Source organism: Aedes aegypti, chromosome 1 (assembly GCF_002204515.2).
Source record: "Aedes aegypti strain LVP_AGWG chromosome 1, AaegL5.0 Primary Assembly, whole genome shotgun sequence".
Taxonomy (NCBI): domain Eukaryota; kingdom Metazoa; phylum Arthropoda; class Insecta; order Diptera; family Culicidae; genus Aedes; species Aedes aegypti.
The window spans coordinates 167,448,354-167,473,935 of NC_035107.1; the positions used below are offsets into that span (position 1 = coordinate 167,448,354).

Genomic DNA, 25,582 nt, shown 5'->3' on the forward strand with positions numbered 1-25,582 from the left:
GAATAGGTTAACTATAGATTGAAAATGGATATTTTAATAAAGTGTCCGCTTTTGGGCCACCGGATGTTCCCGAGCGAACCTATCGTAGGGATCACTTGTATTGGAACACCAAAAACATATCATGCGACGGCTCATTCTTCATGTCTTGTCGTGAAGAGGGCAACTGTATACTCAAAGAGGATATTTGAATACCATGGCCACTTTTGGGACCACCGGTATTCCCCAATGGAACCTGCGACACTAGTATTTTCACGGCAAAACATATCGAGTGAAGGCTCTGTTTACATCCATCTTTTAGTGTTTACATCTGACTATAGTGGCAACTTTTGGGACCACCGGATGTCGTCAAGGGAGTGGAAAAAATGTTCCCACGCCAAAACGTATCGTGCAACAACTCATTCTTCATGTATTGTCATGGATAACTGTAGACTTAGTGAATATTGACAATAATGATCACTAGGGTTGACTCAATCGTCTTCGTTGAGTTATTTTTCTGTAGAGGGTTAAAATATCAGAATATTTTATATTAATAAATTTTTTGAACGTTTCCGTGGAACCAAACCAAGAACATCGAAAGCGATACTCAATGCTTATCGAGTTACGCCATGTATTTCACCAAGAATTTAGGTGATATCAAATTACTGGCTGGTCGCAGTAGCGAATCCCGATCTGAATTTAAAAAAAAGAACCCGACACTTTATTTGATAAGTCTCTTTTCAAATTAAAATAAACACATTGGTTTAGAGAACTGTAAATCAATTGAAGGCATCATTGTTTACAATAAGAATCGAGGTAATTGTTTTATATAATTGAAATTCACAGTGATTGTTCTGGAATTATAAATGCAAATGTTTTTATTCGTAGGTTTCCTCATGAATGGCCGAACTGAAAAAAATGTCTGAATGATCAAATATTTACTTGAATTTAAGAAAATGTGAATTCATTAAAATCATGAAGAACGAACCGTCACCAAGCATTTTCTGGTGTTGACACACAAATTTTCTTTATCATAGGTTATAAGTGCATTTAAATTTGAGAATGCCGTCATTTGTTTTTTTTTTTTCAAGCGCAATCATTCATATTACAGGTTCCTTCGAAGCATCCGATAGTAACTAGTTTAAAGTGGCTACTATAATCAAATATGCTCTTTGAACCTACAATTACCCTATTAACGACAAGACATGAGGAATGAGATGTCGCACAATATGTTTTTGCGTGGAAAACACAATTGTTCCAAATGGCATTCCTCGGGAACTCCTCGGTGGTCCCAAGAATGGCCACTCTTATAAAATATACATTTTCAGACTAAAGTTAACCTTTACGTTACCGACCTCTGACATAGCGTTTTCAAATAGCTGCCATTTCATCAATTTTCAAAAGGTTTTTTTTCGAAACCGCTTTCAGTTGACTTGAAAAGGTACTAGTTATTTGTCATGAATGGACAATGCTAAATTCGGAACCATACCGGAGATATTCCGGGTTGTACTAGGGTCACAATGGGCCAAATTCGATTATTTTTTTTTATTCACTGCATTTAGAACACCAAAGTTTTTATGTAAAACAAAAGATAATGATCGACTGTCATCATTTGAACATATTTTGAAATAATGGACAGTTCCGGAACACCGTAGTCGGTTCCGCTATTCCCCCTTTGGACACATTTCTGTTTCATGTCCAAAAAATACCGTGTGACGTTTCAATCTTCATGAATTCGGTAGAACATGTCAGTAAAAGAAAAAAAAATACAGAGCTCCTGGCACAAGTTCCACAAGGGCCTCTTTGGGGACATTTCCGTTTTATGTCCAAAACATACCGTGCGATGTCTCAAATCTTCATGAATTCGAGGGAACTCAGTAATAAATGAAGAATCAATGTTCAATCAAAGGGCTAAACTGAAGGGCCTCAATTGCGACCATGTTCAATCAAACGGTCAAACTAAAAGGGCCTAACTGGTCTGGAGCCTCGTAAAAGGACAAATTTGCCGATGATGTTTGAATTCGACCATTTTCATAAGATGTTGAGATGTATAATATAATGGACCACGAAAAATACTATAATAAATGTCGAAAACAAGTATAAAACTAGTAAACAAGTGAATGGGTTTGAAATAGGATCCATCAATATGCTACTGAATCTTTCATCGATTATTTGCCAATGTTATGTAGATGTAGATATGAATGTAGATAGAATGTAGATAGGTTCTTCAAATGTTACGCTATAACTACTTGGGTTTCTTTCATAAGATACATTTTTATGTAAGAATTATATTGTGTCTAACTATGATCCCAATATATGTCTCCTTAGTATCTTTTTATTTTTCCTTTTGTCGTAACGTCCCAAGTGGGACCGAGCCAGCTTCTCAGCTCAGTGTTATTGTGAGCACATCCATAGCTATCAAATGAGAGCTTCCATTGTTTATTGGTTATTTTTTAAAAATTTGCTTCCAAAAATCTGTCCAAGTTATTAAATGACGCAGTTCAATACAGACATAGCTTTTAGTTATTTTTATGCATCCGTAATGATTGTAGAGTAATAAGTTCACCAAAAATTGTAAACCTTCCGTTCATATGCAAATGTAACGTATCCAATCAATAATAACTGGAATAGTCATGGTACTAACACCATGAATCAAGAACACGATTTCTATTTAGTAGGTAAAAGAGTAGCTGCTTAGTTCTTACTTTTCATTCAAATAAGGTTTCCCGGTGTCCGGCTTGCGTTGAGTTCGTGGATTCCCATCGTCATCTCTGAAAAATGCATACAAACTCACGGAAAATCCCAGAGCGTGTAAAATTTCGTGTTTGACCGTAGACAGAAGTGTTTGCAGTTCCTGAGGTTTAGTGCTAATGCTTTCTGGACAAAGATTTGCATGCCCTGCGATGGGTCGATCTAGCGCCGCTTCTTGTTGACAATGAGCAGCATAAGCTACAGTTAAACCTTTGTGACACCTTTCCGACTGCCGCGCAGATACATAGAATACGAAATCTGCATTCGATATACCGACACCTGCGACAGTGTTGCTATCCTCCCGACAATCCTGACCGGTTGAATTACAAACGCGGCAGACCTAAAATGATGTTATAAGTTAGTGACATAGCTACACTACATATATTTACAAAAAAAAATATATTTACATCTAAATGATCCTCGGGCACTTGGACTTCTCCGCAAAGTGTCACTGGTTTGCAGGAATCTATACAGTAGGTTAGTGAATTTTTCACGAAAACCTGACTGCTTTCACACTTACGATTCAATCTTATGATCTCTTTTGTTTGGCGCACCATCAACGCTTGCTCCCAGAAGCGTACCGCTTCTGGAAGAATTGTGTCCTGAAAATTATTTGTTATAGTCGCACAACAGTAACCCACATTATTTAAGATGTAATAGTCCTTCACTTACATTAATGAGAGCAAATTTATCGGTGTCCAACCGATAGACTGACTCATCATACACTAGTAATATTCGAAGCGGTTGATCCAGACTTCGTTTCCGTATAACATGCAGCGGCTCCAGTTTTACACCATGTATCACCTGGAAAGAATAAATGTAATTTTTTGTTAGATACGATGATAAGTAAAAATAACTTATAGTTGCATGACGAGTAATTTTCTCTGTGTCTAGGAAAACAAAAGTAAAGCTTTGTTCTATCTAAATTTTCAACGCATGTACATAACGACAAATGTAGTTCAAACAATATACACATATTTTATTGAAGTTACAATCTTATTTTAGTTCATATGGAAGCCACTCAAATAAAAATATAGTGGCTCAATTTCATATTCGCTCAGGGCACTATTTTCACATCAAATTACACAGCGCAACAAAAATTACATTTTTGCATGTCTCAAGGATCAAATTATGTGTCTCTAGTAGATTTGGGGTTGCTGAATCTGATGCCGTTCTCAGAAATTTCCCAGCACGTCACAATTTTTAGCTACAGGTCGCCAAAGTTGTATAAAACAGTGGTATTATTGATGTTTACCTAAAATTTGAAGTATATTTTATCAAACTTTTTTGTGATCTCATCCACCAAGCATGCAAAAGAGGATTTAAACTTTCGTTGTAGATATATTTTGGTTGAAATTTCACGACTAAACGTAGATTAAACCGATTTTTTCAACATGCTTGCAGTCTCCATACAAAATTCTTCGTTTCTCTTATATGGGAAAATACAATACTTTTCTAAACCATCAAAAAATAACTTTTCCGCATCAAAAGTATTATAATCTTTAATGATAATTGTTATACACATAAAGATTGAGTTCTGTGGCAAATTAAGCAAATAAATTGCCTTACAAGCTGGCAAACTTGCATGCAAGTTGGCTGAAATAGTCAATTTTTGTATTTTCAACCACCAATATTTCAAAAACTAGACGTGCTATGATATTTCTGTAAACAGCAATGGATTCAGCAACCCTTAATTAAGTAAAATGAGGTATTTTGATGCTGGAGACAAAAACGTGTTCCGCAGTGTTATTGGTAAACTATTGAATGGACCATCGAATTTCTAATATTTTATCAATAACGAATGCATAGGTGTCATCTATTATTCGAGAATCTTAAACAGACGACTATTTACATTCGTCTTTGCAATACCTAATGGAAATATATGGAAACAATGTCTAAAATTGACGCAATCCCATTTTTTCGTTCCTCCTATGCGACATGTACGACTCGTGCTGTAAAAATTATCACTCTGAAACTTGTTGCGTAGTAATAGTTTACGCAATAAGTTACACAATGATGATTTTTTACAGCACGAGACGTACATTTATTTGGACCTTGCTTAGCCGAGTGTTCGATTCCCGGTCGTAATGGATCTTTTCGTAATGGAATTTTCTTTGACTTTCCTGGCCATAAAGTATAATCGTACCAGCCACACGATATACGAATGGCAAAATGGCAATTTTGACAAAGAAAGCTCTCAGCTAATAACTGTGGAAGTGCACATAAGAACACTAAGCTGAGAAGCAGGCTCTGTCCCAGTGAGGACGTAATGCCAAGAATAGGAAGAAGTACATTTAATGTACTGATTAATGTTGCGTAATGACTATTACTGCACTGCACAACTCTGTACAGAAAAGTAGGCCGTTCCATGACAGATTGGCGAGATGCAAAACAGCCGATTACGATGAGAAAATGCAAAAAACTACTATTACTAGTGTATATTTTTTCACCTGTCCCAAATGGTTACCTACAACTACTTCATAGATTTTTTTTCGGAGCTAGATACTTTTAAATAAATTGCATGCCCTTTTGAAAATACGCTGGAGTCAAAATGGTCACTTGATGAATGGAAAATATCATTCCCAAAGCATGAGTAAAATTAAATCCAAATCGGAGAATATCGAGTACGTTTTTTAATACAGTTAACTCTATATTATTCGATACTGAAGTGGTCATCGTGTTTGGTAGGTATCAAGTTATTAAACACAAAATCAGTGCATCTGCGGTTCAAGGGATCATCAAGGTAGCCAAGAAAATTGAACTACAGTCATCTCTCCCTTACTCGATATTGAAGGGACCATCGAGTTAGGGAGGTATCGAGTTACAGAACACGAAAGCAGTGCAACTGCGTTTCAAGGGACCATCGAGTTAGCCATGAAAACCAATTTTTACTATGGTTCTCTAACTCGATATCGAGATATGGAATATCGAGTAAGGGAGAGATAACTGTATCAAATACAGGATGTCCGCAAATTATCCGTACAAACTTTGAAAACATGGCTCTATACAATCATGCATAATAAATTCAATATTCTTGCATGGTTTTAAACATTGGCTTATAATATTCTTAAGAAGCAAATTTGACACATTTCCGATTTCAATAATTTGCAAAACCAAGCCAAATGTATTGAGATGTCTTAAAGGGAGCTGCTTTTCGAGCTTTATCACGGAAGAGAAATGTCCATAGAACTCACTGGGTTTGAACCGTATAACTTTCTAATTACAGTCTAACTTAAAGCCACTGAACTGTAGGTTAGTTCAAATAAAAATAGGACAGTTAGATTCATCTCTTTTAGATTTTAGGGATAACAAATCTCCAATATGACAAGCGGTCCTCAGGAAAAACGTCTTTGGAAAATTTAAATTTGCCTGTCTTAGTAACAAGCAATTATTTCGAATTTATTTAAAGTTGTATTTTGTGTTAACATATAGATGTATTATAAAAATTACATGGACATTGATTTTTCATCGTTTTGAATGTGAGATCATCTTTCGAATATTTTGCTGTTCGGATAATTTGCGGACACCCTGTACTGCTCTGTTATTTTCAGATTAATGACACAATAGCAAAGGGGCTTTCCTTAGCCGAGTGGTGAGAGTTCGCAGCTACAAAGCAAAGCCATGCTGAAGGTGTCTGGGTTCGAATCCCGGTCGGTCCAGGATCTTTTCGTAAAGGAAATTTCCTTGACTTCTCTGGGCATAAAGTATCATCGTACCTGCCACACGATATACGAATGCGAAAATGGCAACTTTGGCAAAGAAAGCTCGCAGTTAATAACTGTGGAAGTGCTCATAAGAACACTACGCTGAGATGCAGGCTCTGTCCCAGTGAGGACGTAAAATGCCAATAAAAGAAAAAGAAGACACAATAGCAAACGGCAAGTTATTCTGGTGGCAATGCATGAATGTTTTCAAGTTATTGCATTTAACTTACTAAGTAAGAAAGGCTTTTAACACATATTTAAATTTGAAACTACGTCACTAGCGTATCCGAAAAACATTATGCAAGCTTAATCTTTAGTGTAATGTATGAAGTTTTTCTAGGCCGCTAGTCACGCAATCATCAAATTCAAATATTTGTTGAAAACCACTAAAAAATTAACATTAGGACATGGTAAACTTAAATATTTAATTCAGTAACATTTCGATTTTGGTTTAAAAAAATGCAATTTTTAAAGTCAACTGCAACAATTCCCGAATGACAAAACTTAAAAATTATACAAAACTAAAACTTATAATTGATTTTGAATAATGATTGCTGAAAATATGACGAATGAAGTTTAAAGGCAAAGAATCCATCATTCAATCATCAGCAATCATCAAACATTAACAACTAGTTTTTCGTTCAAATTTCAATCAAACCTTATGAAAATCTATCATCGTATTCCAGACAGCATACGCTCAATAATTTAAGTTCCTTCTAATGCATTTGATATAACAATAATTTATTTTTAATTATTACTTCAACGTCTCAAAGCACGATTTTATAATACGCTTTATTTATAAAGATCAATGTGTTAAAATAATGTCCAGTTATCTCACAGAGTCAAGTGCACATGTCTTACAACCCTTAGCTGAAATAACCGATGCGGTAATAAACCGTCCACCATACAAAAAACTATCCACAATTATAGTTTTGACAGTGAGTTGCGCATGTAGTTAGCCGCATGGTCCGAATTATCTTCCGTGAGCGATTTTTAAGTGATGCGTTATGTGATGTAACAAATAAAAGTTACGCGAAATTGTTGCTGCAAAGTAACTGATAAACTTAATTGATGATAGTGCTTGAAACATTTTTTTAAAATATTTAATTTTATCGTTACAAACAATTTCCTTATATTGTACGATATCTGAGAGTGAAAGCGATTTAATACGGTTGTCATACACAGCTTCTTCGTTGGTAGCCCCAACAGGTACGCTGGAACGAAACGATTTAATGCTTCAATAAATAGTTTTTAATTGGCCTCGAACTTGATCAATGGCATAAGCGCGCTGTGTCAAGCATTTACGATAGATCTAAAAAAAACTTGCTGGCTATGCTATAATCAATTGATAACCGTAGTCCTAACCTCAGCCGTGAATCAAGTGAAAGAGGGATATGTAATGGTTGGGTGCGTAAACAACTTGATCAATCTGGTCGACATGAGCATGTGTAGCCTTATGATAGCTCACAAACCACTCAGCTGAGGTGCATACCCTATAAATATATATAATAGGATTCGCATAAACAGAAACTTACATCATTGTTTGGAAAACGTTTTGTTGTTGAACTTCAATAATGCCGACAACTACAACATCAATTGCGCATAACTTCAACCCAGTGAAAAGAAAATTTTACCCAAATGAGTCATTTATAGAAGGATCCTCAGTCCATATGGGTAAGTCAAAAATGAAACAGCATGGACCTTATCCCTTGAATTTATTGTTTAGAGTCCTTAAGTACTACTATTGTTGCGACCCCTCGGTCGGCGCGACTCATCTAGACTATCATTCCTAACAGTACCATGATCCTGTGTACTGGCGTTTAACTGATAGGTAGAGAATCAGAATTGAGGCCGTCAGATTAGATGATTCGACAATAATACAGTGTATATCTTGTTGTTCCCGATAGTTATTATTAATTTGAAGCAACCTGCATTTAACATTCCCATATCTATTATTACAAGGTAACTGAGTGAACTATAGTAGATCAAATAATATAAATTAATTCCTAAATTTCCTTAAAGATAAATTGAATTGAACCACTATAATAGCCGAAGCAAATGGTCGTATGAAGTCACTATTTTTAGTCACCGTAAGTTTACAAATAACTATATTATGCACCAAATCATTAAAAATCTAAACTTAGTAGGAGCTGAGCTGGGAATTCAACTAAGTGCTCAATTGAACTAAATTATTTCGGGACTAAGAAAGGAGGAAAAAGAACACGAAAGAACTAAACGTAAGTGGATTTGGGGCCAGAGTGGAATGGTAGTAATGTATCTGTTCTTTCAGGAATTTTTTAATGTGCGAAATATACATAAGGAAACCGGAATCTCGTGGTCTCCTTTTCTTATCCCTAATCGTTGATTGGTAAATCAACAGTTTAAAAAATTCGTTTATCCGGTTCCAACTGGACAATGCTTGGACGAACTCCGATCAAGACGAGAAGCAATTCCGCGCCCCGAGATGGGCGGTCGACAGATGGGCCACGCAACGTCATCGGTGGTAATGATGGCAATCACCACTGCAAAGCTTACGCCGACGAAGACAACACACGAATGGTCCAGTGCGATAGATGCGACGACTGGTATCATTTTGAGTGCGTCGAAGTGAGTCAAGGTGTCGCCTCTCGCGACTGGCAGTGCTCCAAGTGCCTGTATGTCGCTAAGGGAGGTAGAAAGAAGGCTTCTACGAAGGAACCATCTTCCGATCCAGCCGTGAGTACGTCAGTTCAAACAAACCCATCAATAAGAGTAACATCAGTACCGCTAAACGTCGTTCCCCAAATGCCGACAACTCTACCCGTCTTCCCCAACGTTACAACAAGTGGTGACGTCAACGAGTCGGTGATATCACACGTTCCCTCTAATATGATGTTTCCGCCTAAGTCTACCCACTCTTCACATCCATCAAACACTCATGTTACCGTCAGTACGCGTCAATGCTGATACCGCCGAGCATATTCACACTCTCCGGCATTACGGTACCGCCACAATCGCTCCATACGTTCACATCATCGAATCCATTTAGCCAACCGGCTGTTTGTGCTGCTCCCAATGTCTTTCCTGGAATGGCGGATATAAGACAATGCCTTCCCACATCTTCAGGCCCAGCAGTTACCAACATCCCCTTAGCATCCAGCACCATCATTTCAACTACCGGTCATTCAGCTAGACAAATTTCGAACGAGCCGCTGAAATCAACGTCTAACGCACCTCGAAACAACGCGAAGCAGGTTTTCGGGGAGACATCATGTCAGCACTCAGGAGCTTCGAAGAGATCAACCAAGCAGAAACAACTTGAGTTGGAGTTGGAAATGCTGGACGAGGAAAGAAAATTACAAGAAGAAGAGAATTTGAGGAAGCGCGAATATCTTCAAAAGCGGTACGCCATTCTTCTGGAGATAGCCAGTGAATCATCATCGGTCGCTGAAGTTGAAGATGAGAGAGTTGGTGATCGTATAGATGAATGGATCAACAATGGTATGAATGTTGGACGAGCATCAGTGGATCAGGAGCCACCATCACCAGAAATACAAGGTATAAACGTGGCAATGCAGCCGTCTTCTAACAATGTGCAGCCGAACTATATCCAGCCAATTTCAACCAGGACGTTTGCTGGTCAGCATGAGAATGTTCCTTTGCGACAACCCAGGATGTTGCCAACATCTACGATGGAACGATATTTTCAAATCCCAAGTAATCCACCGGAAGTGCCCTTCCATCGGCCTCAAGTCACCTATGCTAGTGTAGATCGCCCGAACGTAAATCAGCAGCCAAACCAACAACCGAGAAACGCAAGTTCACTTAACCTTGGGCGTTCGTCGCTAAGGCATAACATGTATAAAGATGATGAAGGAAATCTAACTCGTAGTCAAGTGGTCTCTCGACAAGCCGTGTCCCGTGAATTGCCGACATTCAGTGGGACTCCTGAGGAATGGCCACTGTTTTTCTCGTCGTTCACGACTACTACTAGCATGTGTGGGTATACTGCAGAAGAAAATCTCGTGCGATTGCAGAAGTGTCTTACCGGGAAAGCTTTCGAGTCCGTCAAGTGCATGCTAATGCATCCGATGAATGTCACCCAAATAATCTCGACTTTGAAAATGCGTTTTGGAAATCCAGAGGTCATTGTGCATAACTTGATGGCCAAAATCAGCTCAACACCGGCTCCCAAAGCTGATAAACTTGATACAATAATTGAATTTTCTCTTGCCGTCCAAAACTTATGTGCGACAATCGAGGCGTGCCAGCTGAATGAATATTCCTATAATGTTGCGCTTCTCCGAGAACTCGTTGATAAGTTACCAGCTTCCATCAAGTTAGATTGGGCTAGATATCGACGCAACTTTTCATCCGTGAATCTCTCTATCTTCTCTAGCTGGCTATACGAGCTTGCAGAAGACATCTGTCCGCTCGCAAGCCTTCCTAATGATGCTAAAGCTCAGCGGTTACCAAAAAACTATCCAGCTTTTTTAAATGCTCATGCCGACGACGTTGACAGTGCACCAAAGAATTCATCACACCCAGCCGTATCTTTTCAGTCTAAACCAACAGACGCAACTTGTGTTGTGTGCAAAAGCAATTGCCCAAGCGTTGACAAGTGCCAGCGGTTCGACGAACTTGGTTATAATGCAAAATGGGCCGTCGTCAAGGAGTTTGGACTATGTCGCAAATGCTTCAAAAATCACAAAGGTGCACGTAAATCGCAGAAAGTATGTGGCAAGAATGGGTGCGAATATAAACACCACCATCTTCTACACAATAATCAACGAAACGCAACAGCTACTGTAAAGCCTGAGGATAAATCAGAAGCGACCGGCGAGAGTCGTGAACTGATAGCCCCAAAAACATCCGAGAGCGAATGTAACATTCATCATCAGTTCACCAACAAGACCTTATTCCGGGTTATTCCTGTGGTTCTGTATGGACCCAAGAAAGCTGTAAGAACGTTTGCCTTTCTGGATGACGGGTCTTCCTATACCTTGATGGATGCGGCTCTTGCTGTGGAGTTGGGGATTGAAGGAAAACGTGAACCTCTTTGTCTCAAATGGACAAGAAACATGGGTCGTTTGGAAAACGAGTCAATCAAATTGAATGTCCAAATTTCTGGAAGTGGGACAAATCAAAGAAAGTACTGGCTGCAAGGAATCCATAGGGGGAGATCCCCCAGTACCGGACACTTAAGCCACTATATTCATAATTCCAAAAATATTGGTTTTATTTGCTCGTGTTACCCATTTATGATAAGTATTATCATTTTTATAGTGTACAAAAATAAATTTGAAAATATAAATATGAATTTTGACATTGCATTTTGATGATGTATTTTAGTACCAAATTGATCGATCTTGAAAGGTGGCACCCAATACCGGACACGATGTGGAAACGCCTCGAATTCTGTAAATTTGAACATAATTGAATGCTTTTACTTTATGAATAGTATATTAGTGCCAATTCAATACATTTGCAACATTTACAAGAACAATTTGAGTTTTTATTCGTTTGCAAGATGTGTATCAAAAACGTCTTTCATATATGATGAAAAATAGCACATTTTACGATGTTGTTCTGAATGCTCATTCTTCTTAATTTTAATGCATGTTTGATACCATGATCGACGGAATCCATGAATAATGAATGTATTTTGAGACACTGGTGCAATAATTACAAAGATATCATATAGCAAATCAAGCTGTCCGAAACTGGGGGACAGGAGGTTCTTAACCAAAATTGTAATTTGTCCATATTTAGTTCAATTATGGTACAAAATACATTCATACTATCAAATTAGGATTATTTTCGATCATGCTTGCGTGATCCAAAGTATTTTTCCATGTTCAAAATAATTACTAAATAGGCTCAAAATTAAGGCGATACGTCAAATTTGTTAAGATTATCAAACATTTCTACTTTTTTAAAAAGGCATACATATTTCAAGGATGTGTTATTCTACGCAAACATTAGTCTCCATAATAGCTTTCTTTTCTTCTAATACACCATCTTGATTGGACCATGATTTCTCAATTTTTTAACTTTGTCCGGTATTGGGTGCTGTCCGGTACTGGGGGATCTCCCCCTACGGTTTCTGCTTTAGATCTCTTTCATCAATCCCTTGACGCACAAGAACTAGCGAACCAGTACGAGCATCTACGAGGAATTCCAGTTGAGTCTTATCAGAATGCGCAGCCACGTTTACTGATAGGAGTTAAAAACGCGAATCTCAGTTATCCTTTGAAGGGGCGCGAAGGGAAGCTGAATGAACCAATAGCCACAAAAACTCGTCTAGGATGGGTTTTGCATGGAGGCTCGGACGAAGATGAGGTACTATTGGCATATCACGGCGTGCAAGCCTGTTCTTGCATCGAGCATCAAGACGACTTGTTGGAACAAGCACTAAGAGACTATCTCTCATTAGAAGGACACGTTGTTACGAAACCTGATAAACCACTTTTATCTAGCGAAGATCAAAGAGCTCTAGAGATTTTGAACAAGGTAGTCAAAACTGACAGTGGACATTATGAAACTCGGTTGCTCTGGAAATATGACCAATTCCGTTTACCAAACAGTAAACCCGTTGCCTTGCGTCGATTTCACTGCTTGGAATCTAGAATGAAAAGGGATCCAGCTCTGGCGTTGGCTCTGCGAGAGAAAATCGATGATTACCGTTTTGCTTCGAATTGCCGGACGCTTCGAAAGCCGGACACTATGACTATTTTTAGATTTTTAATAATATAAATTCAAATTTTTCTATGCTATTCATTTACCGTTTTGATTCATATTACGGACAGCTTCAAATTCCGGACACTCTCGTTTGTATGGGAAACATTTCACACGAAATGTTTCAATTTTCGCCGTCCAAAAGTTCTCATTTTCGAGGCTCGTTTTATTAGGTTTTTTTCCATAAATATCATTGCAAATTTATAATGCCCAACTACCTTAGACGTCTCTCAAGTGGTTGAACGATTTCAATTGATGATTTGACTGTTCCATTAATGATTATCATGAGCTGTCCGTAATTCGAATCAAAGCGTCCGGAATATGAGGCAAAAGTGAGGGAGCGTCCGGAATAAGAATCATGAAAAAGCCACACGTTTTGATTTATTTAAAATTATTCAAGTTGCGGACGAGTATTCTTTACTCACCATCCGAAAGTTAAGGGCTTCCGACGCTCGATAACGCTAAAAAATCATACAGAATGATTTATTTTGTATGGTCCAAGCTGGGTTATACTTCACTGAGGCCTTAAGTGTCCGTAATATGAATCAAAACGGTACAACTCTGTTCTTTAACTTTAATTGCATGTCATAGTTGTTAATGTATCGCTGTAGGCTGCAGTATGTTAAAAATAAAAATAAAAAACAAAATGCGTTTCGATAGTCCCCACATTTCAGTCCTTGTCAGAATGCACGTTCCAGTTACCGTTGAAGGAAATTCAATTCAAATTGAATTGAAAACAGTGTTATTGTACCAATTTACGTTTCAAATGAAGAGCCAACTATTGTGTCCTATTGCTGTGAAGTGGAAATAACCGAAAATGCTCGAATTAATGGTTAAATGTGATAAATTCTCCGTGTCCGGATTAAGAAGCAAATCATTTAACTGCTTCAAAAGCCGGACGCACACGAATATTTGAAGAAAGTTAAGCTTAATTCAGATCATCAGGAGCTGTCGTGTCTTGCTAATCAACGAATAGTAAGTTTTGAACACTATAAAGGAGAAATAGTGTTACATTTGTGTCTGGTGCAAGAGTGTTACAATTAATCAAACTAAAGGTGGGGTGATGCATTGTGAATCCAGGCGCAAGCATAAGGTGAGTGAAGCAATTTTGCCAAAACTTTCTGTACCTTTCTAGCAGCTTCAGCGTTGTTTCAGACTTGAGACTTTTGTGATAACATATAATAATCTGTTCATAATTATGAAATTTAGAGTTGGTGTGTTGAATTTTGTTAAAAATATGTGAATATTTCGTCAAAAAGAAGTGTCCGGAATTCGAAGCAAAAGTGTCCGGAATTCGAAGCAACCTATTAATAGTGTCCGGATTTCGAATCAAGACACATCTCATATTTTTGCATATTTAAACGTTTTCTGCATAATAATTCGCTATTTTTATTACACCCTTTCATTGAATAAACATTTAACTTCACGATCGACCACAGAAAATCAAATAAAAATATGTAATAAATTATAAAAATGGTGCTTGAAGTTAACCAGGTGCTTAAGTGTCCGGATTTCGAGTCAAAACGGTATAAAGAAAAAGGTTATATTCGAAAACTTTCGGAATCGGAACTGCAGGAGAGGATGCAACGCTTCTGGTACGTCCCTATTTTTCCTGTATTCAATACAAACAAGCCAGGTAAATTGCGTATTGTCTGGGATTGCGCCGCTAAGACCGGGAACGTATCTTTGAATTCGATGCTGATAAAGGGTCCCGATCAATTAGTTCCTCTCAATAATGTCCTGTACAGATTTCGCGAGTATAAAATTGCAATCAGCGGTGACATAAGAGAAATGTTTCTCCGAGTAAAAATCGCAAAGGAAGATCAGAACTGTCAACTATTTCTGTGGAACGATAATCCCGACGATGAAGCACCAAGTACCTTCGTATCACAGGTAATGACGTTTGGCGCATGTTGTTCCCCGAGCAGTGCTCAGTTTATTAAAAACTTGAACGCGGAGAAATTTGTGGAAACATTTCCGAGAGCAGTCGAAGCCATCACAAAGCAGCACTACGTGGACGACATGTTGGCCAGCGTAGAAAGCGAAGAGGAAGCCATCCAGTTAGCAGAAGACGTCCGATCAATACACGCTAATGCTGGCTTTGAAATTCGGAATTGGATTTCAAATTCATCCACCGTTCTCCAAGCTTTACACCAGGAAAAGACGGAACGCAAAAGCCTCCACGTTGGGTCGGATTCATCTACTGCGGAAAAGGTTCTCGGCATGTGGTGGTGTACGGACACAGATAGTTTCATCTACAAACTCTCGCCGAAACATGACTCTGAGCTTTTAAACGGCGAGCGAAAGCCCACCAAAAGGGAGGTCTTACGGACACTTATGTCCATTTTCGATCCCTTGGGTTTATTATCCAATGTCCTTGTCCACCTCAAAATACTTTTTCAAGAAATTTGGCGATCCGCTATAAATTGGGATGATGAAATACCAGACAACCTCGATGAGAAATGGGAGCAATGGCTACGCATTATCCCTCAATTAGAAAACATCAGCATTCCTCGCTGCTACCGTTCCTTAACTACTATTGGAGCTAATACGAATGTTCAGCTACATACATTTGTAGATGCTAGTGAGATGGGCTACGCAGCGGTAGTATACTTACGGTTTCAACAGGGTAACTCGGTAGAATGCGCCATTGTCGGAGCAAAGTCTCGAGTAGCGCTTTTAAAATTCGTCTCTATTCCACGGCTGGAGCTACAAAGTGCTGTTCTTGGCAGCAGACTTGCCAACACAATAACTGAGGCACTGTCTTTTAGTATAAATGAACGAGTCTTTTGGACCGATGCGCGGGACGTTTTATGTTGGCTACGCTCTGATCATCGTCAGTATACGCAGTTCGTGGGTTGGCGAGTTAGCGAAATATTGGAAACAACAGACATTGCTAGCTGGAGATGGATTGGAACGAAAGACAATGTGGCTGATGAAGCAACGAAATTGAGACGTCCACTCGATTTGAGCCTACAAAGCAGGTGGTTCAGGGGTCCAGAGTTCTTGTGGCAATCAAAGGAAGTATGGCCATGTGAACCTTTCAGCATCAACTCAACAAAGGAAGAACTTCGTGCAAATCTGCTGTATCATGAGGTGGCCTCAAAACCGCTGTTTAAGGCGGAGAATTTTTCGGACTGGAATCGTTTGTTGCGTACGGCCGCCACAGTGATCAGGTTTATCGGGAACAGCCGACAAAAAATGACGGCCAACGAGCGCAATACAGGACCATTCTCCAAGGATGAACTGGTATATGCTGCAAGTCTTCTATATCGGCAGGCTCAAAGTGCATCATTCGCTGAAGAAATTAGTCTTTTGACCAACTCCGATGCCAGTAGGGCCATACCTAAATCAAGTTCGATTTTCACCTTAAACCCGTTCCTGGACGAACTGCAAGTCTTGCGAATGCATGGACGCATAAGCGCCTGTGAATACGCTAGCACCGATGCCATGAATCCCGTAATACTTCCCAAAGATCACTACATATCTAAGCTTGTCGTACAGAATTACCACAAGCGATACCATCATCGCAATCCCGAGACGGTTTTAAACGAAATACGGCAAGTGTTCCGGATTCCACAACTTAGAAGATTATTCCGGAAAGTTAAATTGGAATGTCAAACATGTAAAAACCAGCGAGCAGTCCCCAAACCTCCTCCGATGGCGGATCTCCCAAGATCAAGATTAGCTGCCTATACTAAACCTTTCTCGTATGTCGGGATTGATTATTTTGGGCCCATGATTGTCACAGTGGGGAGACGAAGCGAGAAACGTTGGGGAGTCTTAATAACGTGTCTGACCATCAGAGCGGTGCATTTGGAAGTTTCCAATTCTCTAAGTGTGGATTCTTGCATTATGGCATTGCGGGCATTCATGGCAAGACGAGGAGTTCCCCTTCAAATATATAGCGATCGGGGAACTAATTTTATTGCGTCTAGTAAGGAACTGATCGAGGCATTGAAGGATATGGACCAACAGAAAGTCATTCAGGAAATTACTACCCAACATACTCAATGGACATTTCTTCCACCCTCATCTCCACGTGGGAGCGGCTTATCCAAACGGTTAAGGCCAACTTGCAAGCGATGCTGCCAATGCGACACCCAACTGACGAAGTTCTCCGCAATACCCTGGCTGAAATTGAGAACCTCATCAACTCGCGTCCGTTGACGCACGTGCCGGTGGAGGATCCTGACGCATTTCATTTTGGGTTCATCTAGTGAGCTGAAACCTGCTACTCGTTTGGATGACAGAGCCTTGGTTCTGCGACGGTCATGGCGAGAGTCGCAAAGAGAAGCGGACTTATTCTGGCAACGTTGGCTTCGTGATTATCTGCCGGACTTGACTAAACGTACTAAGTGGTACTCTCAGGTCAAACCGGTAGAAGTGGATGACGTCGTGGTTGTAGTTGATCCAGATCTTCCTAGAAATTGTTGGCCCAAAGGTAGGGTCATTTCAGTCAACCAAGCAAAAGACGGACATGTGCGATCTCTAGCTGTACAAACTCTGACCGGAATATATGAGCGACCCGCAACGAAAATTGCCGTCCTAGATGTTCGTCGCGAAGAAGCGGTAACCCAGGACCGGCGGGGGGGAGTGTTGCGACCCCTCGGTCGGAGCGACTCATCTAGACTATCATTCCTAACAGTACCATGATCCTGTGTACTGGCGTTTAACTGATAGGTAGAGAATCAGAATTGAGACCGTCAGATTAGATGATTCGACAATAATACAGTGTATATCTTGTTGTTCTCGATAGTTATTATTAATTTGAAGCAACCTACATTTAACATTCCCATATCTATTATTACAAGGTAACTGAGTGAACTATAGTAGATCAAATAATATAAATTAATTCCTAAATTTCCTTAAAGATAAATTGAATTGAACCACTATAATAGCCGAAGCAAATGGTCGTATGAAGTCACTATTTTTAGTCACCGTAAGTTTACAAATAATTATATTATGCACCAAATCATTAAAAATCTAAACTTAGTAGGAGCTGAGCTGGGAATTCAACTGAGTGCTCAATTGAACTAAATTATTTCGGGACTAAGAAAGGAGGAAAAAGAACACGAAAGAACTAAACGTAAGTGGATTTGGGGCCAGAGTGGAATAGTAGTAGTAGTAGTAATGTATCTGTTCTTTCAGGAATTTTTTAATGTGCGAAATATACATTAGGAAATCGGAATCTCGTGGTCTCCTTTTCTTATCCCTAATCGTTGCTTGGTAAATCAACAACTATCTATGATGAAAATAAATCTTTGACCTGAATGTCCATAAGCTTTGAAATGGTAAGAATTCTGCAAGCATTTTTAGATAGCAAATTAAGTAGTTTTGAAACAAACGATTTTTACTTCATCGAATGATTCATCCCGAAATAATTGTCATCGAATTTTTATTTTGAAGGTTATTTTTACCAAAAAAAAAATATCACTTGTAATAGAAGCTTTGGTTATTTTTTACTTTTTAGTTTTTGTAATCACATAACCTGCCTGTTCAAAATGATTAATTTCAACCGAAATTATAATTACGGTATATTACATGGTCGGCGTTAAGTCAGAGGGGACCAAGTACAAATTTTGGGAAAATTGGATTATTCTCTCATTAGATGCGAATTTACCTTACCTCCGTTTCACTTTGATCAGATTTGTTGAATGATGTAAACTGCGAGAGATATGTTTTAAATTTACTTTGGATGATCAATAAAAATCGATAAAAGTATGCAGTCATAGTGGACCAAGTGCTTATTACCATAACAGCGAAAATGATCAGCGCGCTGAGGAATGCGAGGAAATGAAAAACATTTCAAGAGATTTCTCAGATTTTTCGACATTGAATGATTCTTCTACTTATCCATCAAATCAAATTTATGAATATTACTTAATTCGATACTTTTGATTTTTGACCATTTACCATATTTGGATGGGTGGTTAGAAATTGCAACAATTTCAGCGCAGACAGAGCGGACCAAGTGTTGAAAAGCAATAAACTGATTGATTATTGCGTTTTTTGGAGTCAATTTCAGAATCCGATAGAAGTTTATGGTAGTTCTATGGTGTATGTACGGAATATTCTAAAGCCCGCTTATTGGACCAGTGTATTTTGGTCGGTACTCAAGATTTTCACTTGGTCCACTCTGACTGAACACATATTTGAATATTTCTGGTCTTCAATGCTCTGACCCTGCCAAGCCTCAACTTTCAAGCTATCGTAAGGCCACTGATTTCGGTATTGACGATATGGGTTATTGAAGAATATACGTTACTGGTGTCGAAGGGTCTTGATAATCTGTTTATCTTAGAGATATGCACTTATTTTGGCCATGCAAACATTAGATGATTGTTATTTTCCTAGAAATTGTTCAGTCAGAGTGAACCAACTCACTGAACGGTGGTCTTTAGTTAAGTCAGAGTGAACCAAGTACACATAATCCATCAAAAAATCGATCTATCAGAGGTTTGGATTATGATTTTGCATGATTGTCACTTCACATTATATTGTTTGAAAGTAACACAAAGATGTGTAGAAATATTGTACCAAAATATAAACGAGTTCAAAAATTACAGAGCGTTAGACTTTAAACCCATTTTTCTCAAAATATGAAAAATGTCACTTGGTCCATTCTGACTTAACGTCGACCACATTATCATACAACATCTTTACATTGATTTGATTCATAACATCCAACGGACAATTTTCGTGATTTAATGGTATTGATAACTGGTTGTTGTTTTTTTTTTAACTAATGCCATCATGTTTGGAATGATCTCTCTTCATGCCATGTGAGTTTCCTACTATCCAAACATCAAAACAAATAAAAGTAGTTAAGTGAATTTGTAAGATCGCACTACAAAATCTACAATCAGCCCAACGATTGTCATTGCTTGAATCGAGATTGTGCCTTTGCGACGCTCAAAAGAGCACGAGAAAAGGGAATCAGCTGTAAAATGATGCTAACTCGAAAATGAGACAACCATTCAATTATGTAACCATGAAAGGCAAACAAACCATCCAACAGCTGTTGAGTGCCGAACGAAAGGGAAAATAGTTAATCGCTGGATAACCACGAGGCTAGACGAATCATGGAAGAAGACGAGCATGCTCGGTGTCTTCTTCTTCTTGATATTACGTCCCCACTGGGCTTGAGCCTGCTTCTTAGCACTGCGCATTTGGTTTCCACAGTTTTTAACTGAGAGCTTTCTTTATCAAAATTGCAATTTTCGCATTCGTATATCGTGTGGCTGACGCACGATGATACTCTATGGCCAGGGAAGTTAAGGAAATTTGCATTATGAAAAGATCCTGGACCGACTGGAACTCGAACCCAGACATCTTGAGCATGGCTTTGCTTTGTAGCCGCGGACGTTACCACAAGGCTATCGAAGGCTCCATTGTCGGTGTCTGTCGGTGCTCAATAAGATGCTTTCAACTGGTCGTGTTGCCGGTGACAGACAACAGCAGCTTGGTCATTATTCACCGTGGCATCTTTAAAAGTGTTATCAAGTAGAGAAAAGAGCATCACTGATCCGATATTATTCGTTATGTCATTAAAGCACTTGTTATCGATAGCGCAAATTGATCTGTAGGTAAGAGAATTTTGCAATCCTAATTAGCAGAGGAGTAATAGGTATTAGAATTTCCTAATAGGAAAATAACCATCTTAGTTCTACAGACTTTCTAAACCAGTATGTATAAAAAAATCTTCTACAGGCTCTCTTTACCTTTGAGTCGCATGATTTGCAAACATACGCTAAATAATGTAGTTAGAATGATGTAATTGTCAATAGCGCTTACGTCAAACTTGCAAACAGTATGGTTCTCTAACTCGATATCGAGTAAGGGAGAATTGACTGTATTTTTTTTATTAAAGTTTCTAACGATTAAGTCCTAGGTTCTTACACAATGAAAATTATGTGGCTTCTTCACAGTTCTACATTGCTTTCCTTATGAAACTGGAATATGCAAATCATCACTGTGCCACTACGGTTATCTCGATTAGGTACAGGTTCTGTGAATTGAATCAAAAAAACTATATTTTTGAACGAAGTATATGAGCTTATGTGCGACTTTTTAAATACTAAGGTTATCGTAACCAGGCCAAAGTGCTGCTCAACGCTAAGTACAACCTGAGCTAAACCGGTTTCACTGTATATTATGCTGCGTAGGTACAATGACTTGTTATGTCAGTCATGTTTTGGCTACATTTTCGGTCTGCAGACTGATCGTCGACACTGGCCTAAATATGTCAACAGTTGTTTTCGACCTGAAATATCAGGTAACAATAAAGGATACTCACGCTCAGTTTGCTTCACATAAAACTGAGTGGAATTGGTGTGGCACTTCAGAATCTGAAATATTTTTTTTTTCGTGAGAAGGTGTAACTTTTTCATAACATAATAGATTATCTAGACAAGTTTGCTAAAACAAAAACAGCTAATCATATTGACTCTTTTTAATGTATTCGAATCCCTTGAGCAGAATCTCAATAGTGAAACAATAAATAATGTTGCAATATCTTATACCTTTTAATTCCGCCCTAATTGCTTATCTTTGACGCGTATTTCGGCTACCACTTGCAGTCTTCTTTAGTGTCAGTTACTCGTATCTAGGTACAATCTATTTGTTTGTTTCTCTAATCATATTGATTTGAATCTCGCGAAATATTCAAAAATCTAACTTGATCATGGAAGAACATTGCAAGTCATGTTACATTGTAGTTTAATGTCTACTCTAATCGATATGGGAACTGAAACTAAGCGAACTGTCATATCTGATTAGGATTTTCCCAGCTGTTAACTTATGCACTGAGCTTTCAATCATATACAAATACGATTTTTAAGCATATACGTGGCAGTATATTTCATGTGCATCTTGCAGAACAGTGCCACTTGTATCCACGTGCTTATTAATGAAATTATTCGCACTACAAAATGCAACGTTACACATATAGATAAGATAAGCTTACGGAGAAAACAACAGCCACGCTAGTTCTGTCATAAACCTAGTTTTAGCCTTAAAATGCAAACAGAAGTTCGTTGGATGCATACACCATTATGAACTTATCATCTATTTATTTGATTTAAGTTGATAACGCACGGTGCCCCGACAGACCGTTATTATGCAAAAAATTGTCCATCAAATCTGAGTACATGGCTCGATTCCTGAGGTTGTTCTGCACCTCTGGGCTAATTTAAAAAAAAATCCCTGGGAGAAATTCCGAGAAATCTTGATTTGAAGTTTTTGATTAAAAATATCAATAAAAGGCATATTGAAATTATGCGATAGCATTAAAAAAACACATAAACGCTCAAAAAGTTGGCCAAACTGTTCTCAACAAGTATAGAAATGTTACCATTGTTATAATTAGAAATGTATACAACTGACTTAACCTACCGGAGTGGATTAAGTATTTTTTACATGGCTTAAACCAGTAAGCTTAGTACAATAAAATGAAAACTAAGACGTAAATTTCAATATGATATTGATGTTACGTTTGATAAATGATAACATACATTTGACATCATTTACCCGTCGATGGCATCCTCGATCTGACAGCTCAAAATTCCTTGATAACAAAAAGTTTCCTATTGATAAAAAAAATAACATATTGAATTCATGATACATATCATGTTATCACTATGTTATGCGATTGTTATTCGACTTTGCTCGGGTACCCAAACGTATATGGCTGCATGTAGAGAAATAAGCAGGTTCAGTTGTTTTGGCGCTGAGACAGTGCTTGATGGAGGTGTAGTTTAAGTTGTTGAAGATCCATAGAACACTTGCGACGTGCGATAATAATGTTTCCCGTGTAGTAAAAACACGGGTTCTGGCTGCAAATATCTCTTTTTACGGATTACGTAACCAACTTAGGAACCCGCAACTTGCAAAGGGAACTGACATTTCTACACTGTATCTTCATGAAAGGCTTATCTGGCTTCATATATCCAATGGATATTATCCATTCTAACATTAATAACTTCGCCAGAACACCTCGCGATCCTTTATCATACAACACTGAAAAGTATTTTCATTCATTCATTCATCGTAATGCAATGAGATCAACGATGAATGCTAGCATGCCCTAATGAAACATCATTGTCAATTTTCCCTGTATACTTAAAACGCTGATTCTTGGCTCTCTAACTACATTTATTTGAAAACAGGAGCGAAAACCATTAGGCGATTAAAATAGGTAAACTTCATTGAGCTGGTCATATAGTGCGAATGGCGGAATAAAAAGTTGCATAAATCAGCGGCCCCGTGGAATACATCCACGTTAATTCATTCTGATATTGACGTGAGCGTACCAGAGCAACCAAATCATTCCAGATCTGAAACAAACGTTCAATACTTGCTCTAATCGACTATAACAGTAATCACATGCCTTATCTTCTTACCATTATTGTGCTACTTTTATTCTAAGATCCTTTTTTTTAGAAATAATAACATTGGTTATTGCAAATTTATTTGTTTCACCTTTCAATCGGTTTAACGTAGAAAACAACAATTAATTAAACTTAAACCAGTGAACTATGAAAAAAGCATATCTCGGCCACACCGGTAAGTTAAGTCAGTTGTAAAAATATCTAATTATAATATCGGTAATAATTGTATTCTTGTTGAGAACAGTTTGTCGAACTTTTCAAGCGTTTTTTGTAGTTTTTTCAGTGCATTTACATAATTTTTATATGGTTTATATTGAAATTTTTAGTCAAAAACTTCAAATCAAGAATTCTCGAGATTTTTAATAGGGATTTTTTTTTTAAATTGGCCCAGAGGTGCAGAATAACCTCAGGAATCGAGCCCTGTACTCAGATTTGATGGACTTTTTTTTTGCATGATAACGTTCTGTCGGGGCACCGTGTAACGTACACTGTGGGTACAAATAGAGGACACATATTCAGACCAACATTCAAAAAAACCGCAAGACACAAAATTTAATTGACATCAAATCATAAGTCGATTTTTATTCAAAATGCCACTTGGCGTGCTGTATGTTTCCGTAATCATCATGAAATTTTGACAGTTTGACACAAATGCTTAATTTCATTATCATTAAATTCGAAATTAGAAAAAAAGTTAACTTTTTAAGCACCAGGTAAAATTGCTCAAAATAATAGTAATTTGTGATAGTTGACTTGAACATATTTGTAGTTCTCTGTCAAAATGTCATGCTGATTACTCATACAGAAACAAAGTTACAGTATGCCAACCTTGAGCACTTTGCATGAAAATCGGCTTTCACTGCTATCATTCTGAACACAAATGTATATAGTTACTTCCTTTCATGCTGCAGTACAACAAGTAAGGCATAGATAACCGTAATCTACAATGCTATCATTTTACATTAAAGGACGCATCCACAGCAGTACTTTCATAGTGAAACATGTTGACAAGATACATTTTTTTTATCGCCGTGAATGTTTCGTGATTTGATATTGTCGAAAACTAGATGCTTACACACAATAATAGATACCATGCTTTTAGGCAAACTGATCGAAAAAAAATGATCCGTTTGTGACAGGTTAATTTACTTTCGTTGTTGGCGGTGATAAGCATGATAAGCACTGCTTCTCAGATATGATCCAAACCTTTTACAATGGGCTAATTATACTAAAATACTACATATTACATATTACATACACAGTTCGAACGAAACGTGTAAATTTCTGAGACATATAATGCACATAATTGGAGCGCGGAATATCATGGATATTTACATGATATGTCATGTAAACTTCGATTATATGTCATGTAATGCAGCAGGATTATGAGTGGTTACATGACATATAACACATTTTTACATGATTTCAGACTTAAATTTACATGACGTCATGTTTACATTGCATAAATGAAGTTTACATGACGTGTAATTTTCATTATTTTTAACTGTGTACGCAAAAACGCAAGATGAGTCGCACGAGCAGTCAACTTCCGATATACCATAGAAAGTCTACGAAATCTAAGAAACCTATTCTAAACCTTGTTCACTAGGCTAATTTGAAAACCTATTAACAATATGTATCTCCCTAAAAGACTCATAGTTCTTCTACTTCTTGGTATTAACGTCCCCATTGGGACAGAGCCGGTTACTCAGTGTAGTGTTTTTATAAGCACTTCCACTGTTATTAACTGAGAGCTTTCTTTGCATAAGTTGCCATTTTCACATTCGTATGGCTGGAACGATTATACTCTATGCCCTGGGAAGTCAAGGAAATTTCCATTACGAAAAGATCCTGGACCGACCTTCAGCAAGGTTTTGCTTTGTAGCCGCGGACGCTAACCACTCGGCTAACGAAGGCCCATAACTCATAGTTATTTTCGCATTTTCGGCACCTCGCTTCCACTCTTCTCAACATAAACCGATTATGTCGACATCCGAAATTTGGTTCATAATCACGATTGTACTCGTCTATGTGTGCACACAC

The 25,582-nt window shown here is 38.1% G+C and overlaps 1 protein-coding gene across 1 annotated transcript in view; it reads right to left on the minus strand.

Annotated features, from left to right (window-relative positions):
- Positions 1–25,582, minus strand: part of LOC5568281 (leishmanolysin-like peptidase) — a 169,536-nt gene that overhangs the window by 32,483 nt on the left and 111,471 nt on the right. The window contains 3 exon segments of the mRNA XM_001657927.2: positions 2,682–3,067; positions 3,135–3,329; positions 3,400–3,531. Of these exon segments, the coding sequence (XP_001657977.2) occupies positions 2,682–3,067; positions 3,135–3,329; positions 3,400–3,531 (713 nt within the window).